The 23,225-nt window shown below is 42.5% G+C and overlaps 3 protein-coding genes across 9 annotated transcripts in view; 2 read left to right on the top strand and 1 right to left on the bottom strand.

Moving 5' to 3' along the window:
* VPS36 (vacuolar protein sorting 36 homolog) overlaps positions 1-2,396 on the top strand; it is a 57,565-nt gene extending 55,169 nt beyond the window's left edge. For both annotated transcript variants that reach the window (XM_066234368.1, XM_066234367.1), the window contains exon 14: positions 74-2,396. In XM_066234368.1, coding sequence (XP_066090465.1) covers positions 74-167 — 94 coding nt within the window. In that variant the 3' untranslated portion in view covers positions 168-2,396. The remainder of the gene's footprint in view (positions 1-73) is intronic.
* Positions 2,397-5,183: 2,787 nt separating this feature from the next.
* HNRNPA1L2 (heterogeneous nuclear ribonucleoprotein A1 like 2) lies at positions 5,184-6,101 on the bottom strand. Its single transcript, XM_066237531.1, is given in 10 exon segments — positions 5,184-5,230; positions 5,233-5,283; positions 5,286-5,312; positions 5,315-5,410; positions 5,413-5,454; positions 5,457-5,578; positions 5,580-5,849; positions 5,851-5,947; positions 5,950-6,002; positions 6,004-6,101. Coding segments are annotated over 10 exon segments (903 nt in total).
* Positions 6,102-7,594: 1,493 nt separating this feature from the next.
* THSD1 (thrombospondin type 1 domain containing 1) overlaps positions 7,595-23,225 on the top strand; it is a 44,818-nt gene continuing 29,187 nt past the window's right edge. For 2 of the 6 annotated variants that reach the window (XM_066236159.1, XM_066236165.1), the window contains exons 1-4: positions 7,595-7,762; positions 7,844-8,015; positions 10,581-10,720; positions 14,966-15,931. In XM_066236159.1, coding sequence (XP_066092256.1) covers positions 10,663-10,720; positions 14,966-15,931 — 1,024 coding nt within the window. In that variant the 5' untranslated portion in view covers positions 7,595-7,762; positions 7,844-8,015; positions 10,581-10,662. Of the gene's footprint in view, positions 7,763-7,843; positions 8,016-8,230; positions 8,314-10,000; positions 10,057-10,567; positions 10,721-14,965; positions 15,932-23,225 lie in introns of those variants that run through there. The other 4 variants (XM_066236160.1, XM_066236162.1, XM_066236164.1 and 1 more) reach the window with 4 other exon arrangements.

Genomic DNA, 23,225 nt, shown 5'->3' on the forward strand with positions numbered 1-23,225 from the left:
GTAAGGTCCTTGCTCTTCATTACAACTGTTTTGTGAATGGACAAATGATTATGGTTTCCCCCTTGATTCCTAGGTTGCTTCTTGCAGAGAAGATGGGCCACCTTTGCCGAGACGACTCAGTGGAAGGCTTGCGATTTTACCCAAATTTATTTATGACACAGAACTAAGGGTTTTTTTATTTGAAATACTTCTTATCCATATACTTGCACCATGTAGAGGTTGTATGATATTGAACTAAGATAAACTGAGAATTCACTGGAACTTGGCAATATACTATAAACCCTTTTAATTTCTCCCTAAATAATATGGTCTAGGAAGTTGGTTTAGGATAAATATAGGAAAAAATATGGAAAAATGAATGCCATTGTGAATTAGAAATCATGCTACAGTTGTATGAAACCCCTATATTTAACTTGAAATGTGATGGCTTTTAACTTGATCATCTAACTCTAACATTTGTTAAAGAAAGGAATTTAGTTTACTGGGGAAGAAAGAGAAGTTGCATGTTAGGTCATTATTTTGGTGTGACTGAAATTCACTGAATTATAAATCAGTGCAATTTTTTTCTCTGTCTAATGTGCCCATTTTGGGTTTTTTTTGTGAAGCAAAGCCCTACACGAAGTGTAGTTTAAGAACCTGACAGCATCAGAACAAACTATCGACCCTCAGAATGCCATAGGAGGCTCTCTATGGGCTTTCTTCAGAAGTCGTCATAAGTATGTCTTCAACACACCAAATAAAGCACCTTCACAAAGGAGAGAATTTTATTTGTCCTACATACATATTATCTGACTAGTTATTTTATTTTATTTTTTTTAATGATGAGTTCATGCCTGGCATTTAAAGCATGTAAGTATGTCATTTTGTTTAAAAAATTCTGAGGTTTTGAAACTGAACTAAAGAGCTGCATAGACATGCCCAGAGATACGATTACAAATTTGGGAAGGAGATGGCTCAGGAATTCCCTGGGATTGTGTGTGGGTGGACAGTCTGGGAGAACCTATAACTAGTTTAGGAACCTCTGTGCTCTGACTGCAAAACCAAGAACAGGAACACAGAGGTGGAAAAGAGATATGTCTTCTTTTCCTTCCCTCAAGGAACGTCAACATTGAACTTAAAAAAAAATCTTGCTATCATATTCTAGCAGTATTTTTTCTTTACCCCACACATGGTAAGTTGTGTGGAGAAACTTTACTGCTTAAAAGTATTACCACAATAACAAAAACTGGCTAATACTGAATTTAGATTGCTTGAGTGTTAGAATGAACTCCTTAACTTCATATGTTCCTGCCACACAGCCTACACTGGTGGAATCACCTCAAACTCAGGGACCCCACAGGCACAGAGGAGACCCTCTCTCTGCGACTGAGGCAGAAGTGGGAGATAGTGATGGTTTTTGGCCAAACCTCCAGAAGACATAGTACCTGTGTTGAGGGAACCATTGAAACCAGGAGGAGGCGATCCCCAGGTCTGGGCCCCAGGATGTTCTCACTGAGTGACAGGAGTGCCACTGCCAGAGGTGCCTTTGGGAAAGCTGCAGGGGTCCTTAGCTGCAGACCCAGGGAGCCCCTGCAAGTGCAGTCAGACCGTCTCCGACCCCTCCCTGAAAAACGGCTATCTCTGCTGCGCATCCTGCGGTGTCTTGGCATTGTGGCTGCGGCCTCCTACCTTAGTCTTCATTTTCCAAACTTCTCACTGATTCTGGGTTGTGAGGACAGATCCCCTAATTCCTTCATCGCTCAGCCTCAGGTTTGTTTGGGGGAAAATTCCGTGTCTGGCTGCCCAAGTCTTTCAGGCCATGTGTAAGCTTGTTTGTGTGTCACTCGTGTCGCTGGGCTGCACAGCTAAGATTGCTTGAGCTCTGGGATCCGGCTCTAATGGTGCAGCTTCATTACAGCAGACTCCCGTAATTCACATTTATTTACGTTATTGTGGCAACATACAAAAGTGGAGCAATCTGAGTTGTATAAAGTGAACTAAAGAGGCAGTAAAGTGACATATGAATAAATATATTTTGCAAAAGAGTTAATTAAAAAACAAACATGATCGCTTTCATTGTTTTATTTTTAAAGTGGGCATTCTTTACTCTTTCCAGACCTCAGTATGTATATTTTTATCCCTTTTTTAATCCTTTTTTCCCCCAAATAATTTGGTGTTATTTTGTCCTCTGTTGGTAGAGGTTATGTTTAAATATAACCAGTCAGGCCCTAAATGCAAAAAAGTTCTGTCTTGGTGCTCATCATTGGAATAATTATTTTTGTTTTCCTAACTTCGCTCTTATGAGCAATAATCTGTAGCTTTATGGTAATGGAATATTTCTAGTCAAATACTGTCAAATTTTCTTACATTGTACAAGTGAAGATTGTTTTCAGGATTAAATGATTAGTATTAATGCATATAGAGTGAAATTATTGCAAAATTAAAAAGTGATTTTTTTCAACTTGGTCTTTTTAAATACTTTTGGAAAAATATATGAAAATGATAAACCTTTAGTCAGAGTAAGCCAGTATGTTACAATTTGTTCTTTTAGATTTATAATCAAGAGATGATTATAAATATTTATCATTTTCTGCTCTTACTATTTTAATTGTTTTACAAGAAAAGCAAATGGCACAGAGACTTTTATTTATTTATTTTATTTTATTTTTTTCTGAAGCTGGAAACGGGGAGACAGTCAGACAGACTCCTGCATGCGCCCGACCGGGATCCACCCAGCAAGCCCACCAGGGGGCGACGCTCTGCCCACCAGGAGGCGATGCTCTGCCCATCAGGGGCGTTGCTCTGTTGTGACCAGAGCCACTCTAGAGCCTGAGGCAGAGGCCAAGGAGCCATCCCCAGCGCCCGGGCCATCTTTGCTCCAATGGAGCCTTGGCTGCGGGAGGGGAAGAGAGAGACAGAGAGGAAGGAGGGGGGTGAGGGGTGGAGAAGCAGATGGGCGCTTCTCCTGTGTGCCCTGGCCGGGAATTGAACCCAGGACTTCTGCACGCCAGGCCAATGCTCTACCACTGAGCCAACCGGCCAGGGCGACTTTTATTTTTTTAATTCTTGATGTGAAATCTACTGTTGATTGACCATGTGTGTTTATGTGAATGTCCTATGTCATGTTCCTGGTCAATATGACCAGATGTGGATTCATCATGTCATTATTTTCATGCTCAACTACTTAGAATGGTTCTCCTTTGTCCAACAATCTCAGAATTTTTGTTTTGGTGTAGTAGAATCACAACTTACAAGGTAGTTAGATTTTTAAAGACTGTGCTTAAGTATGAAATTGAACAGGCTCAAAATGATCCTTGAAAATCTCTTAAATTGCCAATAAAGTTCTACATACAATTTTACACTAGAATCCCTGTGGTGATACATGGCTATTTTATGAATATAGTGAGTACAATATATAATAAAAACTACATATGAATAGTAGACTTTTATAGAACCAATAGTTAACTATTTAAATGTCTCTTTTTTTGCTGATAGGTATGGTTGTATTTATGTAAATTTATTGCTAATTCCATCCCTTATCATAGATCAAGAGTATAAGCTCCACAAAAGCAGAGATTTTTATCTGGTTTGTTCATGGCTATATCCTCAGAGCCTAGAACAGAGTCTGGCATACAGTAAGCACTCAATAAATATTTATTAAATGAATGAACTCTGATGTATTTACCTATTATAATTTTGCTTCACTTTATCCTACTTTATCTCATCCAGTTCAATTAAAAAACATTTTTTATTACATACCAATGTAATATAAGAAACTCTGTGGGCCACTGGTGGCTGGGGGTGGGGATACAGTAGTGAGTAAGATATAGCTTCCACCTTAAGAGAGTAGCCTACTTGGAGAAGTGGGCTTGTGAGCAACCATAATTGAGAGTGGAATGAAGGGCATGCCATGGAAGGGGCACAGGTACCGTGCTGTGGAAAACAGAGGAGGAGCCTTAGTTCTGATGGAGGAACCTGGGGGAGGAGATGAGCTTGGCATTTAAGGCTCTCGAGAATGAAGGTACTGGCTGAAGGGAATGGCAGGGGGTGTGCCCCTTCCTATTTCTGGGGCACATTTCCCTTGTCTGTCCAAACCCCCTTTGTTACTTCTTCCCACTCACTGCCCCAACCCCATCCCCACTAATCCATCCCACTTGCTCTAGAACAATTTGTTCCCTGTGTACAACTCTATTTCTAAACTCCAGTAGATTTCTTGTTGGCCCAATATATTTGACTATATTTTGTACTCTAGAATTCTTGTCTTAATGGCATAATAAAATAGAGAAATTGAGTTTCTTTAAGTTCAAGGACTGTCATATACAACTTCTTTTGAATTCCCACTGGCCTGATTCAGTAATTGTACATGATAGTGTCCTAGTTAAAGTATTAAGTAAATTGAGTGATTTTAGATTATAATGTGCTATGAGTTGACTTGAAAACTGAAATCTGTGTCCTTCACCCACTTCCCAAGAGACAGCTTAACCAGACTTGTCAGGGCCTAGCCTATCTGAGACACACTCAGTCTTATTCAAATTTTATAACATAGGCTATATCCATGATGTGGGAGCTCTCCAGAAAAGTCAGGTCAACACACGTGTAAGAACTTGTTATTACACTGAAAGTTGAGTTATTTGTGTTCTTTCTCGTGTCCCGATAATCATGAATCAGTTAAAGCTTTTCTCTCAGTATTATCTAGGGCAGTACAAGACCTATTTGTATAAATGGATGTTATTGAGACTGTGTATAAATTTTACACATTTTCCACAAGATCACTAAAACAGTTGCTGACTCAGAAAGAGAATTGAAGGTATCTTGATATTTTGTTTTAGTTCAATACTGACAAGACCATACCACTGTTCTCATTACTCTTGTTTAATTTATTCAGTGTCATGATCAGACTATTATATTTAGCATTCAACAGAATGGGTGCAAAAAAAAATACATTAAAACCCTCTGTTGGAATGCTTTATACTTTCCACAGAACAGAAACTAAAATAACCTGTTATACAATTAGTCACAAATATAGTCCTTAAGGTTTTTTTTTACCATTCACATGAGTATTGTCTACAACTTGTATCTGTAGCAGCTAGGCCCTGTCACCACTGTGCTTGGCTGAGTCACAAATCTGTTGTGACCTATAGCTTCCCTGTCACTTCTCCCTCCTTGGCTTACCTCTCCCACTAAGCTTAGTTTCCTGGCAGTAATTAAAACCTGCCACTGCCTTAACTCCTGCTGCTGCTAGAACCATCACGCCACCTTGGTTTCATAGTTTGGCAAAGTATTGTCCTCCAGCACCATAAGGCCAGAGCTTCTGCCTCCAAAGTTTCCTCCTTACGTGGGTCAAAAGATTGATTGTTGTAACTGCCAAAATCATTGTAGCTTCTGCCACCTCCAAAACTGCTTCTATCATTACCAAATCCACAATAGCCACCCCATTGCCACCAAAGCCACTACCATGGCGGCCACCAAAGCCATTTGACCACTGAAGTTTCCTCCATGACTAAAGTCATTACCACCAAAACTACCTCTGTGACCACCTCTGCAGTTTCCAGAACCACTTCCACTTCTTTGGCAGGGTGAAGCACTAGCCATCTCTTTCTACTAGAGAAGGCTCTCCTTCGCTGTTGTGGCCTTTCACAGTGTGGTGTGTCTGAATGACGATCTTGTCTGCAGAGTCATAGTCATCAAAAGTGACAAAAGCAAAACCTCTCTTTTTGCCGCTGCTTTGGTCAGTTATGGTTTTAATCACTTTCCCATATTTTTCAAAATAACCTCTTAGGTGAAGTTCTTCAGTGTCTTTAATACCACAGACAAAAATCTTCACAGTTAAGGGGGTACCACGTCTTTGAAAATCTCTTGAGACAGCCCTCTGGTTCCATATCTCTTCCATCCGCTGTGTGTGGCCTTGCACTCACAGCTGCGTCCACTGCGTGACAAACTCAGCCTCTGAAGTGCTTGGTGTTTGGACTCTCATCACCACACAGTCTGTGCACGTTCCCCATGGCTCAACACGGCTCCTCAGACTCGCTGGTTCTCGCAAAGCTCAAACCTTGGATGAAGAGCTTCCACAGCTGCTTTGACGCTTTGGGAGACAGACGTGACCATGGGAGGGGAGACTGCATCCACCATCAGAAACCACCACAGCTTTATTCAAGAGCTCGTTTTCCCCTTCAAGTCTATGTTGCCTTCTTCTAGACAAGCTTAAACTATTGTAACTGTCCAATAAAGATAGTAATATAGTTTGGCAAGACTTCCAAGTCAAAAAGGACCAAGCATAGTGATTCAGCCATTTGTATCTCTGGCTTTAGGTCATTCCACCCTCAAGAGTGGGTCTCTAAGGGAGTGTGTGCATCTAAAAGATTAACACAGAGCAAGGTACTTTCTATGTGTTTCACTCAGTCACCAATAAACTTTAACAGAACTAATATTATATGCCTTTTACAGTAGAGGGAAGGAGGGATTCAGTCATTTGCCCAAGGTTACAGAGACAGGGCTGGAATTGATCTCGGCTTCAATCCAACTCCAAAGCCCAGTCTTTCCATTGAGCTTTTGCTTTCAAAATTGAAAATGTAGTTGAAAAGGAAGTCCAGCTCGAGTTGATGAATGGATACTGGACTGGGTAATTCTACTGGCAGTGAAATTGAACGATGATCTTAAAACCTTTTGTGAAAAGTTGGATAGATTTAATTAGTACTGCTAGAATTACGTATTTGAGAAAACAATTACTTAGCAAATTTGGTACCTCGGACAACCTCTGACACTTGAATAACTGCTACCTTTTAAAAGACTAAATGATAGATTCAAGGATCTGCAAAAATGTTTTAGAAGTTTTAAAAATTGAGGTAAAATTTACAGTGAAATGCACAGATCTGAAATTGAGTAAGTTTTGACAAATGCATAATCTGTGTAACAAACTCCAACCAATAGAATTTACCTGTCATCCCAAAAAGTTCCCTGTTGCCTTTTTCCAACCCCCTGTCCCCTCGAGCCCACCATGTGCTGTGGTTTCTATTACCATATTTGTTTTGTTTGCTAAATGATATATTGTATGTAAAAGCAAAGCAAATGATAAACAGTGTTGAACATTGTGGTGTACTAAAATCAACTGTCAAGCAAGGGGAACTCTAATCTCTCATATTCTTTTAAAATGAACTTAACCTGCAGATTAGAGTTTTTAAAATGTTACTTTAAAATTAATTAAATAACCAGTCCCTGCTCCTTAGAAAGAAAAAGGAACATACACTTTACCTGAACTGTTTTCTTTTGAAACTAACTCTTCCATGACATTTGGGAAACCAAGTATTCTGGGAAACCACGTTTACAACCCACCAGTTATGTCACTTCATTGGCTTACTTTGTGTTCCCCCAGATTCAAAGAAAATGACAGGGAAAGAAGTGATTGACTGGAGACTGCTGGCTCGTCCCTAAAACCTGGTCCCGCCTGCGGGGAGTGGCGGGGCTGCGCGCGTTTCCTGCGCCTTTCCTGTCCCGAGCTGGACGGCGGGCCAGAGGGCGCGGGCAGGAAAGGATGCAAAGGATGCTCTTCCCCGGGCACGGGGGCGGGCCTCGCCGGCGAGCGCAGCCCCCCCCCCCAGTGCCACCGCCCCGCGCCGCAGGGGTGGGTCGGGTGGGGCCGCGGTGGCGAGCGCAGCCGGCCAGGCGCGCAGTCCCAGACGTGGGTTGCCAGGCGCGCTGGCTCGCGGGCGCCGCGGCTTCTCGCCGGTCGCTCTTCTCAGCACCGCGCTCGCCCGGCTCGGGCCGCTGCTGCCGCCAGTCCCGATAGGTAAGAAGAGCCTTACGCGACGCGGCGGCGCTCCTGTGCTGCGGGGGCTTCCCTGACCTTGTCGCCCCACCCTCTCCGCAGCCTGAAAGCACAGGGAGACGTGCCAGTTCCTCGACGCACTCAGTCGCCTTCCCTCACTACCTGGTGCTCAGCCTCCTCCACCCGCAGGAGGCACGCTCTAAATGTGTGCATCCCGGTATCTCCAAGTCCCGAATTTAACCTGAACCTCTGTCCCTGCTTGCAGGTGTGGCTGGTAAGTCCGAATAGTTGGGACCCTTGAAGATAGCATCTTAGTATACTAAGCGTTTCAGAACAAGTTTGCTCCCTCTCCCCACCCCAAGAATTATTTTCTGGGATATAAAGAGTATGAGCTATGAGCTATAAGCATTTTGACGACTCTGGTAGCACTAGAGTTCAGAACATGACCTTGACTGCAGGCCTTTGGAAAGCTGAGTGGATGTCGGGAGTGCCCAGTTTCCCAGGGAAGCTACAGCCATCCAGTGGGACCAGGGAAGAATCCACCGGACTGCATACACAGAGTGGGGGCAAAAGTAGGTTTACAGTTGATTGTACGGAAAATAATACAAGAATAAACTGTTTCACGTACTCACAACTCTAAACCTACTTTTGTTCCACCCTGTGTAAATACAGTTTACAGCAGCTGCTTTGGAACTGGAGATTGCCTCCTAATAAATATTATTAGATGTGTACCAACATGGTGCAGGTTTGTCAGAAGGGACAAAATCACTTTGCTTCTTTTTCTTTTCACTTTTATTCTTTAGTAAGGCATTGGTTCCATGGCCTTCAGTGTAATGCATTGTGTTTTTCTGCAGCTATCAAGACACTGTAGGGATTTATCTTAGCTAGTTGCACCAAAATCATGGATCTGAACCACTGAGAATATTTACAACCTCTGCCTACCCTGTAGTTGATACAGTTAGAATTTGTCTGTAAACGCTATATAGAAATATTTTTAAATGTATATAAAATATACCTGAGTTCTTATTTTCTCAGAAATGATTCTCAAGTCAAACACTTAAGTAGCAGGAATTGTATTAGGAGTAACACGTAGGGATAAATTAAGCAAGCAAGATTACAAAAAACAAAACAAAACAAAACAAATGCTATCTTCTTTTTTTTAATGTAGTGCTTTCTACCCAGCAATTCATTCTGTTTTGGGAAGCTCTGTTAAAGTCTTCAAATTAGTGGTTGAACTAGTAAAAATCAGCATTTATATTCAAAAGCTTGAGAATATTTAAAACATCCATATTATGATTTCAGGTGGGCTGATTTATTTTATCATTTCATTTCTATGCAGTTCTAAATATAGATTATTACACTAGGTTTTAACTGGTCATTTTCTTGAGGAAAAATCTATCATAATCGCAAAATCACTTGTAATTAGGCACTTCTTTAAAATATAGTTATCGTGGGGAAGCAAACAATTTGGGAAAAGCCAGTTCTACTTGGGGAGCTAGGGATGGCGTGTGTCTCCTTGCCTTGGTGACTGAGTATTGCTGACCTAAAGGAAGCGTCATTTCCCGAAGCCCCGTGCTTGCTGGCAAGATACATGATGTTCACCTACTGTCTTCGGCCAAGTTTCCCAGTCCATGTTCAAAAAAAAGGATTTAGGTCAAATCTGTAGCTAATTCCAGCAAAGTTGAATTTTCTATTTTGTTGGGGAAGGGAGTCCTAATCATCTGCATAATAAATCTCTGTTCCCTTTCAGGAAGTACAGTATTTCCTTTGTTTAATGACTCCTACCAAAAGAACGCTCATAGTGGCATATCAGTTTTCTTTCCATTGAATTTTTTATTATTCCAATCAGTCCTTTTAATTCCATTATTTTTGTCTTCTTTGAATAGACATAGCATTCTCATATTTGGAATAAAATGTATTTATTAAAATTATTAATTGGATATTTGGGGTGTATACACTACAAGGTTGTATATTTGGTTATGTTTAGTAGTCCACTGCCTACTAGACTCTAGTTTGAAGAAAACGGGCACTTAAATGCCCTGAATCTTATTAGTCTAACAGTTGTTTATTTCAAAGTGAGTGCCTCCTCCCACAAATCATTCTGAAGTACAGACCAACTCAGTCTCTCCTGCCCTCCTAGGTGGTCTGGAAAGAATGCTGTATGAGGTCATCATCTCCTGATGCACACCAGCAGCAACAAGTATTAGAAGACAGACAAATGATGATAATTGTTATTTCTTTGTTTTCTCTCTAGAGTGCCCCATGCCAGGGAAGTCAGGGCCATGTGGAGTTCACAGTTAATTGCAGTACTCTAGGTATCTTTTTAAGAGGTTTGATAGTTTTGGTTTATTTCCTAAGCATTAAGAAATTAAGCAATTCAGAGAACACACTGCCTGTGCAGGAAGATAGTACATCCATTTGTGGAAGCAAGGCAGACTGTCTTCGCAGCACAATGCAAAATAAAAGTTTGACAACAATTTAGTAAATTTACTAGAATTTAGTAAATCAGGGTAAAATGCCAGGCAGATAAGTATATGAAGACGTATTATCAAGACTGGCTATTAGCTGTGATGATGTTAAGCAAATAACAAATTCTCCACTTCAGGATGTGCTACAAAGATGTTTTGCAAAGATAATCTTGGTGTTGGGCATACTGCGTGTTCTTAACGGTGGAACAAAAGGGAAGTCTGTAATAACAGATCATTTCCCCAGTGAAAATTAAAATTCGTGTCATTTCTGTGTTGAATATCACCTAGGAAGTTTGACCTCTCAGAATGGATTTTATCATTTCATGATTACTCTTAAGAATCACATCACTTTTCTGAGGTTCTAATTTCAGGTGTTTTTGAAAGAAAAAATTCACAGTTTAGATGTGAGAAAGGACATGAGGAGACCAAAGACCTGGGATTTTGCTGATCAGAATGAAACGAATGTTGAAAGACTTTTCAAATCTACTGTTGGTGGTGCTCTGTGACTGTGGTGAGTATTGTGAGTAGACTTAATGCTATAGGACTCAGGGAAGAACATAATTGTGAAGTTTATAAACGCATTGATATTGATGACCCCACATGAAGGAGCCAGGGCAGAGATTATAGTGCAGTACTTTTTAAACTATGATCCTTGTAACCCTGGCTTCTCTTAAGTTTCTTCATTATTGATTCAAATTTCACTATAAATATATTTTTAAGTCTTTAAAAAGATAAAGAACAACTCACTTGCAATTGAACAAATTGGAGATAAGCCTGTTACACACACATGAAGCGATGCTTTATATATTGAAGTTTGACATAAGATTTCAATTGACAGGAGAGTTTTGTTGCTAGAATATCTTGGGAACCAATTTGAATTTCAATCCTTGTCAGTTATGACAATCCTTGGACAATCCAAGGCTTTTATGACAATTCTTGTCAATAAAATTTTAAATCCCTTTCAGCCTCAGCAGTACACTTCACAGAGTTGTTGTGATGGTAAAATAAAATCAAGTGTTTGAAATACCTTGAATGGTTAAGCTTACAGTTAGGTGTTAGTGTTAATTTTCATCATTCAGTTTGTTTCAACTAAATATTGAGTTCATTTCTCAGACACACAACTACTAAACCAATAGATTCAATAATATAATACTAGTTTTGATGATTTCTAAATATTTCATAAACATCTAAGAAGTTGATAATACGAGAGTAGAAACTGTTTTCATTTGATGGAGAAATTATGATTCAAGAAAAAGAGAATCCTGGTGTGCGAATATCGGTGGCACAGCCAGTTAGATGGACTAGAGCGTGTACTGGTCATTTTGTCCAGTGAATCTCCTTCCTTGCTCCTTTCTTTTTAAAGAAGTTTGTTTAAACAAGAAGATACTCGGTTCACAGAAAACCAATCTGGGACCCGTTTCTTTTAAAGCAGGGGCCCCCAAACTTTTTACACAGGGAGCCAGTTCACTGTCCCTCAGATCGTTGGAGGGCCGGACTATAAAAAACACTATGAACAAATCCCTGTGCACACTGCACATATCTTATTTTAAAGTAAAAAAAAACAAAACGGGAACAAATACAATATTTAAAATAAATAACAAGTAAATTTAAATCAACAAACTGACCAGTATTTCAATGGGAACTATGGGTTTGCTTTTGGCTAATGAGATGGTCAATATGCTCCTCTCAATGACCACCAATGAAAGAGGTGCTTTTTCCAGAAGTGCGGCGGGGCCGGATAAATGGCCTCAGGGAGCCGCATGCGGCCTGCAGGCCGTAGTTTGGGGACCCCTGTTTTAAAGTCATTTATCCCTACTTAACAACAGATTGCTCTGCATGTAACAACCTCACAGAAAAAAATTATAAAAGTGTCCTTGGTTTCACAGAGGTAAACAAAGAAATCAGAATCTTCCATATAAATAAAGTCTACAAGGATATTTGTTATTGTTGAGCACAGAATATCATATTGGAATATAAAAATAAAAATTGGATGAGCATAAAATTTAGCATGAAGCATAAAATTTGAGTGCGTAGGCTACTGATGAAAGAGGCAGTATCGTCATAGATCTGGTTTTTATTTCCCCTTCTCCATTTGGTGTTGGTCAAAATATACCATTACCAATTAGTTGTTATTTTTTTAAGGAACATATTTCTTTTGAGAGAAGACATTAAAGAATAGAGAAAACTATACTGTAGCAGTCAGTATGGTGCACAATCAAATGGTACTTTTCTAAATGACATGGTATTCTTGTCTGTAAATACAAGAGTTGTAGAGTATAGTAGTAAGTTAGTAAACTATGCTGGAACCCATTGAATTTTTTTTCTCCATTTCCAACTGGGCATGTGTGTCTCTTCATTGATTGGCCAGCTGCCCATCAAATCAGAATCTGATCTCACTCATTGACAATCCCTGTTATTGACAACAGGCTTTTATTAGTTAACTAAGTGGTGAACGCCTCTTAATCTTAATCTATTGAGCACTGGAGGCTCTTTAGCCATCTATTCACCAAAAGGTACCAGGTCAGCTCTGAACCAGCTCACAAGCTGCACCAGAATCAGCCACCATTTTCAACCTTAACCTTGAATTGTCTCCATCCGAAAGGAAGTATCCCTCCACTTGTGTTTTGACTAAATAAATTAAAAAAAAAGAGCTGTATCTTTCTAGAGTTTTCAAGTAAGTAGTGTTCAAGCATTCAGTACTATTCAAGTTTTATATCCTTTATTTAACCTCAAATAAGAAATGGAAGTGCAGAGTTAATTAAAAGAAAACCCACAAATTTCTACATGCCAATATAGTCATGTGCTGATTTTAATCATCGTTGATTGAATATATGTAAGGGCCCAGACAACACACTGAGGCCCTTTGGACACATATATGGTATGTAGATGCTATGTGTGTGTGAGGTATATATAGTAAGACAAATGAATTTATACTTAAACATGGTTTTTAAACCGAAAGGGCACTGCAGTCCCTGAAATCTAGAATTGTTTCTTACCCTAGCCATGGGCCAGCTGACTGTTGCATTGCCAAATTCCGTCTCCTTTGATATGTATTTGGATAGGATTCAAAATAGAAACAAAGATTCTGTGTCTGTGTTTTTTAGGTCCTTCCCTTCTGCTGCTCTGATAGGTCTCTTTTTAAAAAGATGTGATTGATCCTAACAGAGTGATACTTGTGGGCTAGGAGTCATCTATTTTATCTGGGTCAATAGCAGTTGCTGTTCATTAAAATTGCCAAAGACAAGCTCAGCTGTTGCACAAAGTTTCATGCTATACCTTGGAGAACCCATGGAGAACAATGTCAACATTTCTTCTTTGTCCAACAATTTCTGCCTCGTATAAACGAAGGGCACTGGTTTCCTTTATGGTGAAAATACCCAACCAAATACTTGTCTTGAATATCAGAAAATAATAAATGTGATGTATATTTAGGGTCTTAAAATTTTAAGTTATCTAGAACAGTTTACATCATATCATTTGAACCATGGTTTCTCTCACTTCACTGTAAATTCATTTCCTCCAAATACCTAAACACTAGAACAGGGGTCCCCAAACTACGGCCCGTGGGCCATTTATCCGGCCCCCGCTGCACTTCTGGAAGGGGGCACCTCTTTCATTGGTGGTCAGTGAGAGGAGCATAGTTCCCATTGAAATACTGGTCAGTTTGTTGATTTAAATTTACTTGTTCTTTATTTTAAATATTGTATTTGTTCCCATTTTGTTTTTTTACTTTAAAATAAGATATGTGCAGTGTACATAGGGATTTGTTCATAGTTTTTTTTATAGTTCGGCCCTCCAACGGTCTGAGGGACAGTGAACTGGCCCCTTGTGTAAAAATTTTGGGGACCCCTGCACTAGAATATGATTAAAATGAGAAAAGTGATGTATTGGTTTTATCTTGAATTGTAAATTGTTACTCTTGCTTTACAGATTTTCATTGCAAATATATTCAAAGTATTTTTGTAATTATTTTAAAAAATTTTATTGATTGATTTGAGAGAGAGATAGAGAGAGAGGCATTGATTTTGCTGTTCTACTTAGTTGTGTGTTTATTGGCCACTTCCCATAAATGCTCTGACCAGGGATTGAACCCGCAACCTTGGTGTTGCAGGACAATGCTCTAATTAACTGAGCTAATTGACCAGGGTTAGATATATTCAGAGTACTTATCACTATTTTTACTATTATTATTTTTTAGGTAAGAGAAGGGGAGAAAGTGAGGCAAACTCCTGCATGCACCCCAATAGGGATCCACCCAGCAACCCCATCAGGTGCTGATGCTCAAATACTGACCTATTTTTAATGCCTGAGACTAATGTGCTCCAACAGAGCTATCCTCAGTGCGTGGGGCCATGCTAGAACCAATTAAGCAACTGGCTGTGGGAGAGGGAGAGAAAGGGGAAAGGGGCAGGGAAGAAGAAGATGATTGCTTCTCCTGTGTGCCCTGACCAGGATGCAAACCTGGGACATTCATATGCCAGGCCAACACTCTATCCACTGTGTCACTGGCTAAGGCCATATTTATTACTATGTAATTTAAACATAACCATAAAAGATGAAGATAAAAGAGAAGGACCACTTTAAAATGGAAACAGTACAGTGCCCAGCTCCCAGAATCAGCACTCAGCATCATTTTATATTATCCTTAACTCAGTTCAAACTTCTCTTGTGTCTATAATGATTTTTTTCTTTGATGTCTCCAATAGTGCTGCTCAAATATACTTTTGGGAAACCCATTCTGACCATTTCATTTCAGTTCTTGGAGAAGCTGAATATCTCCTCTTGAGAGAGCCAGAACATGTAGCACTCAGCAACACTACAGTATCTGTGGATTTCCAGTATTTTGATGGTGCTAATGGGACCCTGAGGAATGTGTCGGTGCTGCTGCTGGAGGCTAACACCAATCAGACTGTGACCACCAAATACCTCCTGACCAACCAATCCCAGGGGACACTCGAGTTTGAATGCTTCTACTTCAAGGAGGCTGGCGACTACTGGTTCACGATGACTCAGGAGGTGACAGATAGCAGCAGTCTAGTTCCCTGGGGGAAGAAAAGTGCCTTTCTGAAGGTGGAGTGGCCCGTCTTTCATGTTGATCTGAATAGGACATCCAACGCAGCAGAAGGCACCTTCCAGGTGGGCCTTTTCACCAGTCAACCTCTGTGCCTCTTCCCTGGGGACAAGCCTGACATCTTGGTGGATGTCATCTTCACCAACAGCCTTCCTGAGGCAAGAACAAGTCAGGGACACCCACTGGAGATAAGAACCAGCAAGAGGACAGAACTCTCTCAAGGTCAGTGGGTAGAGTTTGGCTGTGCACCAGTGGGACCAGAAGCCTATGTCACCGTGGTGCTGAAGTTGCTTGGACGGGACTCAGTCATCACCTCCATAGGACCCATTGACCTGGCCCAGAAATTTGGATACAAACTGGTGATGGTGCCGGAACTCGTGTGTGAGTCTGGGGTGGAGGTGGTGGTGCTGCCCCCACCATGCGTCTTTGTCCAAGGAGTTATTGCCGTCTTCAGGGAGGCCCCCAGACGTCCCGGGGACAGGACCACTCAGCTGGCTGAAAACAGCCTGACCTTGGGACAGAGGAGGACAGTGTTCAACTGCACTTTGTTTGACATGGGGAAGAATACATACTGCTTTGACTTTGGTATTTCGAGCAGAAGCCAGTTTTCCACAAAGGAGAAGGAGTGCATGCTAATTCAGAGAAATATAGGTTGGTATTAAGATTTAATTTTTTAAAAAATTAGATTGATGCCTTTATGCAGTCAAAATTATTATTTTAAATTTAGATGAACCTAACCTTCTATGAACAATATCATTTTTCTGGATCATGCCCTACATAATCACAGAGAAGTGGGTTTATTACAGTTCAGTCGATGTCCCATGGCACACTTTGTGTGTCTTTCCCATTTCCTGGGTCGCTTACAGGTTGCTTCTGTCTTCATCCCCACCAAGCCGTATGCCCCTGACAGCCCACACCTCCAGCCATCTTTGTAATATGCTTTCAATTCACCCATTTCCTATACTTGGGAAAAGTTCCTTCTCCTTTAACTGTCTGCCCAGCCACTGGCTGCTTTGCTGTTTGCATTTGCCTCTCTATGCAGCCTAGATTATGTGACCCATCCCATCAGTCACTGTCCTGCCTAAAGTCTGTCTTGTCATCTTTCTGATGTACCTGCCTGTCACAGACCAGCTCTGCATGGATCTGGCCAGTCGCACCAGTGCTGCACAAGAAGGTGTTTCCCAGTAAGACCGGGGCCAGTGTGGGTGGGTGACGCCTCCACACTCAGCTGAGTGCACCAGTGGCCAGCTCTGCTTTTGTTCTCCACAACTGCCCTTTCCACCTGCTCTGCTTGCTTCCCTCGGACCTCACCTCTGCCCCCTGGTCAGCTCTCAGAGTTGACTGCCTTCTGCCCCACCGGGAAGCTGGAAGCCACAAGGGACGCACTCCCTCACCCTCGCACCAATAGCGCTGTAAGTCTTCAGACTTCGGGCCCCAGCCTCTTCACAGTCTGCTGTCCCTGGGGAAGAAGTGTCATTCCTCCAGGATAAAGTCAACCCTCCGCTCCCTGTGGAGCCCTGCCTCTCTGCCCACTTCAGGAACCTTCGGCTGATTGTTATCCCCTCGCCTTTGTCTCTAACTGTCCCTGCTTTAGTGGCTTATTCCCATTAGCTTTGAAGTGAACTCTCTTACCTAGAAATAAAATCACCTCTCATCACCAGGTTCTTCTTCAGCAGTCACCCTCAATCTCTTCTTCCGTATATAGATAGCCCAGGTTCCTGAAAAAGTCACCTATAGTGCCTGACCTGTGGAGGCGCAGTGGATAAAGCGTCGACCTGGAAATGCTGAGGTCGCCGGTTCGAAACCCTGGGCTTGCCTGGTCAAGGCACATATGGGAGTTGATGCTTCCAGCTCCTCCTCCCTTCTCTCTCTCTGTCTCTCCTCTCTCTCTTTCTCTCTGTCTCTCCCTCTCCTCTCTAAAATGAATAAATAAAAAAATTTAAAAAAAGTTACCTATACTTTGGGGTTCATTTCCTCATCTCACATTCACTTTTCAGTGGCTGGGCAGACAGTCAAAGGAAAGGGACTTTTTCTAAGGACAAGAAGTACGTGAATTTGAAGCAAGAAACACGGGGGTTACAAGATAACTGGAGGCATGGGGTGTCGGGCATGTGGCTTCGTGGGGATGAAACCCGAAGCAGCCTGTAAAAGTGAACTCCACACTCACACTCCTCCCCTGAAAATGCTCTCCCGAAAGTAGCCAGGGAGGACTTCAGGTCCCCAAGCCCCTGAACGTTTTTAGTCTACATCTTCATTGACCTTAAGTCTGTGATGTCACACTGGCCGTGTTACCCCCGACCTCCGGCGTCCTTCGCGGACTCCTCTGTCTTCTGTCCTTCGCGGATTCCTCTGTCTCCCGTCCTTCGCAGACTCCTTTGTCTGCCGTCCTTCGCGGACTCCTCTGTCTTCTGTCCTTCGCGGACTCCTTTGTCTGCCGTCCTTCACGGACTCCTCTGTCTCCCGTCCTTCGCAGACTCCTCTGTCTCCTGTCCTTCGCGGTCTCCTTTGCTGTCCTTCGCGGACTCCTCTGTCTGCTGTCCTTCGCGGACTCCTTTGCCTGCCAGGCCCGCCGCCTTGTCTCATCTAATTGTCAGACTTCTGCATCTTGTAGCAAAGCATCTGTCTGCATTTTTACCCTTCATACGTGGTGATCACTGGCCTGATGCTGGTGGCTCCAGATTGGCATCTCTCCCCTACACTCAGGTGCCTCTGGATAGCTGTCACCCCTCAGATGTCCCTGAAGCACCTCAAAAGCAACATACCTGGGATTGGACTCATCATCCTAACCCCTAACCTTGTTCCTCAGTACAAGACTCTATAACCCATCCATGGTTCAAAGCAAAAACCCTGGAGGCTTCCTCTTCTTCACCTCCTTCCTACAAATAATCCACTATTGTCTTGTGGATGTTGTCTCCTCAATTCCTAATGTTTGAGCCTCTTCACGTCTCCCCACTTTCACCGACACCAGTTGCTTTGAACCCCCCTCTTCCCCTACTTGCATTCTTGCAGCGGATTCCTAGTTGGTCCCTCACTTCCTCTTCATTCTCTCTCTGCAGCCAGAGGGGCTAAAATCCAGGTCAGCGGAGGCCTAAAGCCCACCAGTGCCCTCACTTGGCAGGAGGTCGAGAATCCACAGGGTCCTCTTTGGCCAGACTGCCCACCCCACAGCCGCTCTGGGCTGGAGCCTGGGGCACCCTCATCCCACCTTAACCTGGTTAACAGGAACCCATCCCCCAAGTTTCCACTTGGGTTACCCTTTCTCAGCCCAGACTAGTTAAATTGCCTTGCTGTGAGCTGGCACAACATCCCTAGTTTGTTTCCCATGGCATTATCATTTCTGTCATTGCTTGTTCAAGGGCTTTTTTCCTCTGATGCCCTCCCCCCTTTATCTCTCCCCTCCCCTCCAGACTGGGGCAGCTGATTTGGTGGCAAAAGCCAACCTGTGCTGCCACGAAGCTATCTGTGTTTATTTGGTCCACTTAGTAGGCCTGGCACATTAACAGGTGCTTAGTACATGCTTGTTGCAGTGAAAGTTGAACTCCGATGTGGCTAGCCTTATATCAGTAGAAAAACAGTTATGTTAAACTCATTAAAATCATTCAAGATGTGCTTGCCTGTTCTGAAGAAGTCACTTGTGAAGAAAAAACATCTGATTGACTGAATTTAATGGAAACAAACCAAGGGGAGTAAAGACATTTGGGCCATTTGACGAAGGACATTGGAAGTCCTGTTGGTTCTCATAGCTGCTGGGCTTTCCCCAGATTCTTCCGCTCAGTCTCTAAAGACTGGGTTTCCCTCTCAGCAGCAGAGGGAAGACACTGGGCAGGGCAGGAGAGGGAATGGGGTACTGTGAGTCCAGGCTGACGGTGGTCAGGGGCTCCCTGTCGGGTTGCAGCAACCAGACACAAGGGGAAGCAGTACCTGCAGGGGCTAACTGCTCCTGCAGAGCCCGGATTCCCTGTGGGGCTGCCCTGACTCTGGCTGGTCGGTGGCATTGATGATGGTGTAGGAACCTCGGTGTGCTCGCTCTGGCAGCACATATACTAAAATCAGAACCTCAGTGCCTTACTGGGTTTTTAGTGTAAGAATTTATGACTGAATCAAGTTCTCTTCTTTTAATTTTCCATTTAAATTGACAGCTATCCTCAGTAAAGATCATATTATTTTTGACTAATGGTATCATTCAGGGACCCCACTGAACTTACTGTGAAAGTGTGAGCCACCGACTTTACTGAACTTCTTATTAGCTCCTTTTGCATGGAATAATATTGTGTTTATATGTGTGTTTCTTTTTCCAAATATGTCTTAGGACCTAAGATAAGTAACAGTTTACAGCAAATATATAATAGATGTTGCCTAAAATGATTATTTATCATCTTCATTTATCCTACTTAGTATGAGATAGTATGAGAACTTAGATTTTCCTCTGCAGAACTGTTCATGTGTTTGTGATAGGATGCTGCCTGAGACTCTGCTGTGGGCATGTTGGTAAGGATGGCACAGGGACCAGGATGCCGCCTGAGACTCTGCTGTGGGCATGTTGGTAAGGATGGCACAGGGACCGGGATGCCGCCTGAGACTCTGCTGTGGGCATGTTGGTAAGGATGGCACAGGGACTGGGATGCCGCCTGAGACTCTGCTGTGGGCATGTTGGTAAGGATGGCACAGGGACCAGGATGCCGCCTGAGACTCTGCTGTGGGCATGTTGGTAAGGATGGCACAGGGACCGGGATGCCGCCTGAGACTCTGCTGTGGGCATGTTGGTAAGGATGGCACAGGGACCGGGATGCCGCCTGAGACTCTGCTGTGGGCATGTTGGTAAGGATGGCACAGGGACCGGGATGCCGCCTGAGACTCTGCTGTGGGCATGTTGGTAAGGATGGCACAGGGACCGGGATGCCGCCTGAGACTCTGCTGTGGGCATGTTGGTAAGGATGGCACAGGGACCGGGATGCCGCCTGAGACTCTGCTGTGGGCATGTTGGTAAGGATGGCACAGGGACTGGGATGCCGCCTGAGACTCTGCTGTGGGCATGTTGCTAAGGATGGCACAGGGACCGGGATGCCGCCTGAGACTCTGCTGTGGGCATGTTGGTAAGGATGGCACAGGGACCGGGATGCCGCCTGAGACTCTGCTGCGGGCATGTTGGTAAGGATGGCACAGGGACCGGGATGCCGCCTGAGACTCTGCTGTGGGCATGTTGGTAAGGATGGCACAGGGACTGGGATGCCGCCTGAGACTCTGCTGTGGGCATGTTGGTAAGGATGGCACAGGAACTGGGATGCCGCCTGAGACTCTGCTGTGGGCATGTTGGTAAGGATGGCACAGGGACCGGGATGCCGCCTGAGACTCTGCTGTGGGCATGTTGGTAAGGATGGCACAGGGACCGGGATGCCGCCTGAGACTCTGCTGTGGGCATGTTGGTAAGGATGGCACAGGGACCGGGATGCTGCCTGAGACTCTGCTGTGGGCATGTTGGTAAGGATGGCACAGGGACCGGGATGCCGCCTGAGACTCTGCTGTGGGCATGTTGGTAAGGATGGCACAGGGACTGGGATGCCGCCTGAGACTCTGCTGTGGGCATGTTGGTAAGGATGGCACAGGTAATAAATACCTTACAAAAATCTAAATTAGGAAATTCTAAGTTCTGCACACATCTACGCCAAAAGTTTTGGTCAGCGAGTATGAACCCTGTATCTCAAGGGAAATGATGTATGTAGGGAAAAATGAGAATTAATTGATGATAAAGGGTATAAATTCATATTCACATAGTTTTTTGGGAGGGCAAGTGAAAATAATCTTTAGTTAAAGCATAGTTTCTTGATAACTTGAATATTTTTAGCCATCTTCTTGTGTCTCTGATTAGATGGTCTTGTTTTTCCCTCATCATGACTGACCAAGGGCTTTTTATCAAGAATAAGAGTAGTGCCTGACCAGATGGTGGCACAGTGGATAGAGCGTTGGACTGGGACACAGAAGACCCAGGTTCAAAATCCCAAGGTTGGCTGCTTGAGCGTGGGCTCATCCAACTTGAGCGTGAGGTCTCTGGCTTGAGTGTGGGATCATAGACATGACCCCATGGTTGCTGATTTAGCCCAAAGGTCATTGTCTTGAGCCCAGAGTCGCTGGCTTGAGCAAGGGTCACTCGCTCTGCTGTAGCGCCCCCTCCCCTGTTAAGGCACATATAAGAAAGCAATCAATGAACAACTAAGGTGCCGCAATGAAGAATTGATGCATCTCTTCTCTCTTCATTCCTGTCTGTCCTATCTGTCCTTCTCTCTCTCTCTCTGTCACAAAAAAGAAAAGAAAAGAAAAGAAAAAGAGTAGTTGTCCCCGTCATTTTGTTATTTGCAGGTACTTGCAGTAACGGTATTATTTTTACTTCTTTGCTGGAATCTTTTTAAGTTGCTTGTCTATCTTGCGAGTTAGTTTACCTAAAATTAGAAAATATAATTTAAAATTTTCATGTGAGCAGACCATTGGATGCTTTAGTATCTCAGAATTCTCTGAAAGTGAATGGATCAGTGAGCCCTTCCGCCCCATGGAACTCCTGTTCTTCCTTCGGGATTCCTTTGGTTTAGGATATCTGACATACTGTTTGTGACCATCTGACATAACAAAGCTCATATTGATTTAGTGATTGCTCTGCTCAGACACTGTTCTAAGGGTTTTATGAAAACTAACCCACTTAATTGACATTACAATCCTATGATTGTCAATTTTATAGGTGAAGAAACAGGCCCAGAAAGTTAGGCAAGTTATTAACTAAAAAGATCAATGGTGGCTAAGTGGCATTACCACCACTCACGGTTAGACTGGCATGAGAATTTACTTTTCCACTATACATACTGCCTCTTATACAATCACCTGCCAGTTTACATATTTAACAATGTAAAGCTTTTAGATTGAGAAAGAGTGCTGATATTTTTTTCCTCACTTTGCGAGTTCATCGTATATACTGCTCTTAAAGATGTAACCTACTTTGCAATCCACTGGCTCAGGCATAAGCATGATTAGTCCAATATTAGCTCATGATTAGTGAGCCTTGTTCTGTGCTAGAAGGTCCGAATTGCTTATCCGGGTGCCTTTGCTCCTGCTGCCTTTAGCTACTCACTCATGTCTATGAAATTTTCTTATAAGCATGCTTTGTTTAGTTACCTTAGTGTCTGGAGCAAAATATCTTGCAGATATGAGTATTTCATAGGCTGTATTGCTTCACATAGACTTAGGGGTGGAAGCAAATCTCCCTTTCCCTATTTCAGACAAATTTTGCTCATTTAGAATGAGAACTTTCTAGAGTGGGCCAGAAGGGTATTTATCCTGGCCAAACAGGTTTGTTATGTAGTGTGAGCACATGTACAGACAAAACAGCCTTTTGTTCATGATTAAGACTTTCAGAATATTGGTCATCTTGTTTTTCATTTCTAATACATGAACTACAGTTATCTAATGAATTCCCATTTTGTCAGGTATTCCCTCAGAGATATTAGCAGAAATCTTCAGGAAACAGATAGAGTTCCTTAAGGTACTTAAAGAAATTTGCCTGATTAAATTTGTTCATTGCTTTATGTAAATGATTTTTCTCTTTTAGTAATTTGGTTTAGAAATAAAAAGATATAAAACTTAGTTAAATGTTTATTCTTTTATTGCCAAATAGTCCTCAAGGGAAAAGGACAAAATACTTCAAAATGAGATTTTTTGACATTAAAATCCATGCTTTCATCAAAACTTTGTGTTTTTTCTGGCCCCTACTAACAGAATTTTTGTTTTTAGTTGACAAATGGCTTTATGTACTTAAATAAATTATATTTCTGTAAAGTATAAAAGAGTTAAGAAAGAATAACAAAAGAACTTAGCTTTCCTATATCTACCTTTTGTGGTCTTAAATGTGAGTGCAAGAGAGGATAAACTATGCACTGACTTAATTTTCAATTTAAATTTCACA

The sequence above is a fragment of the Saccopteryx bilineata genome, chromosome 6, assembly GCF_036850765.1.
Source record: "Saccopteryx bilineata isolate mSacBil1 chromosome 6, mSacBil1_pri_phased_curated, whole genome shotgun sequence".
In the NCBI taxonomy this organism is placed as follows: Eukaryota; Metazoa; Chordata; class Mammalia; order Chiroptera; family Emballonuridae; genus Saccopteryx; species Saccopteryx bilineata.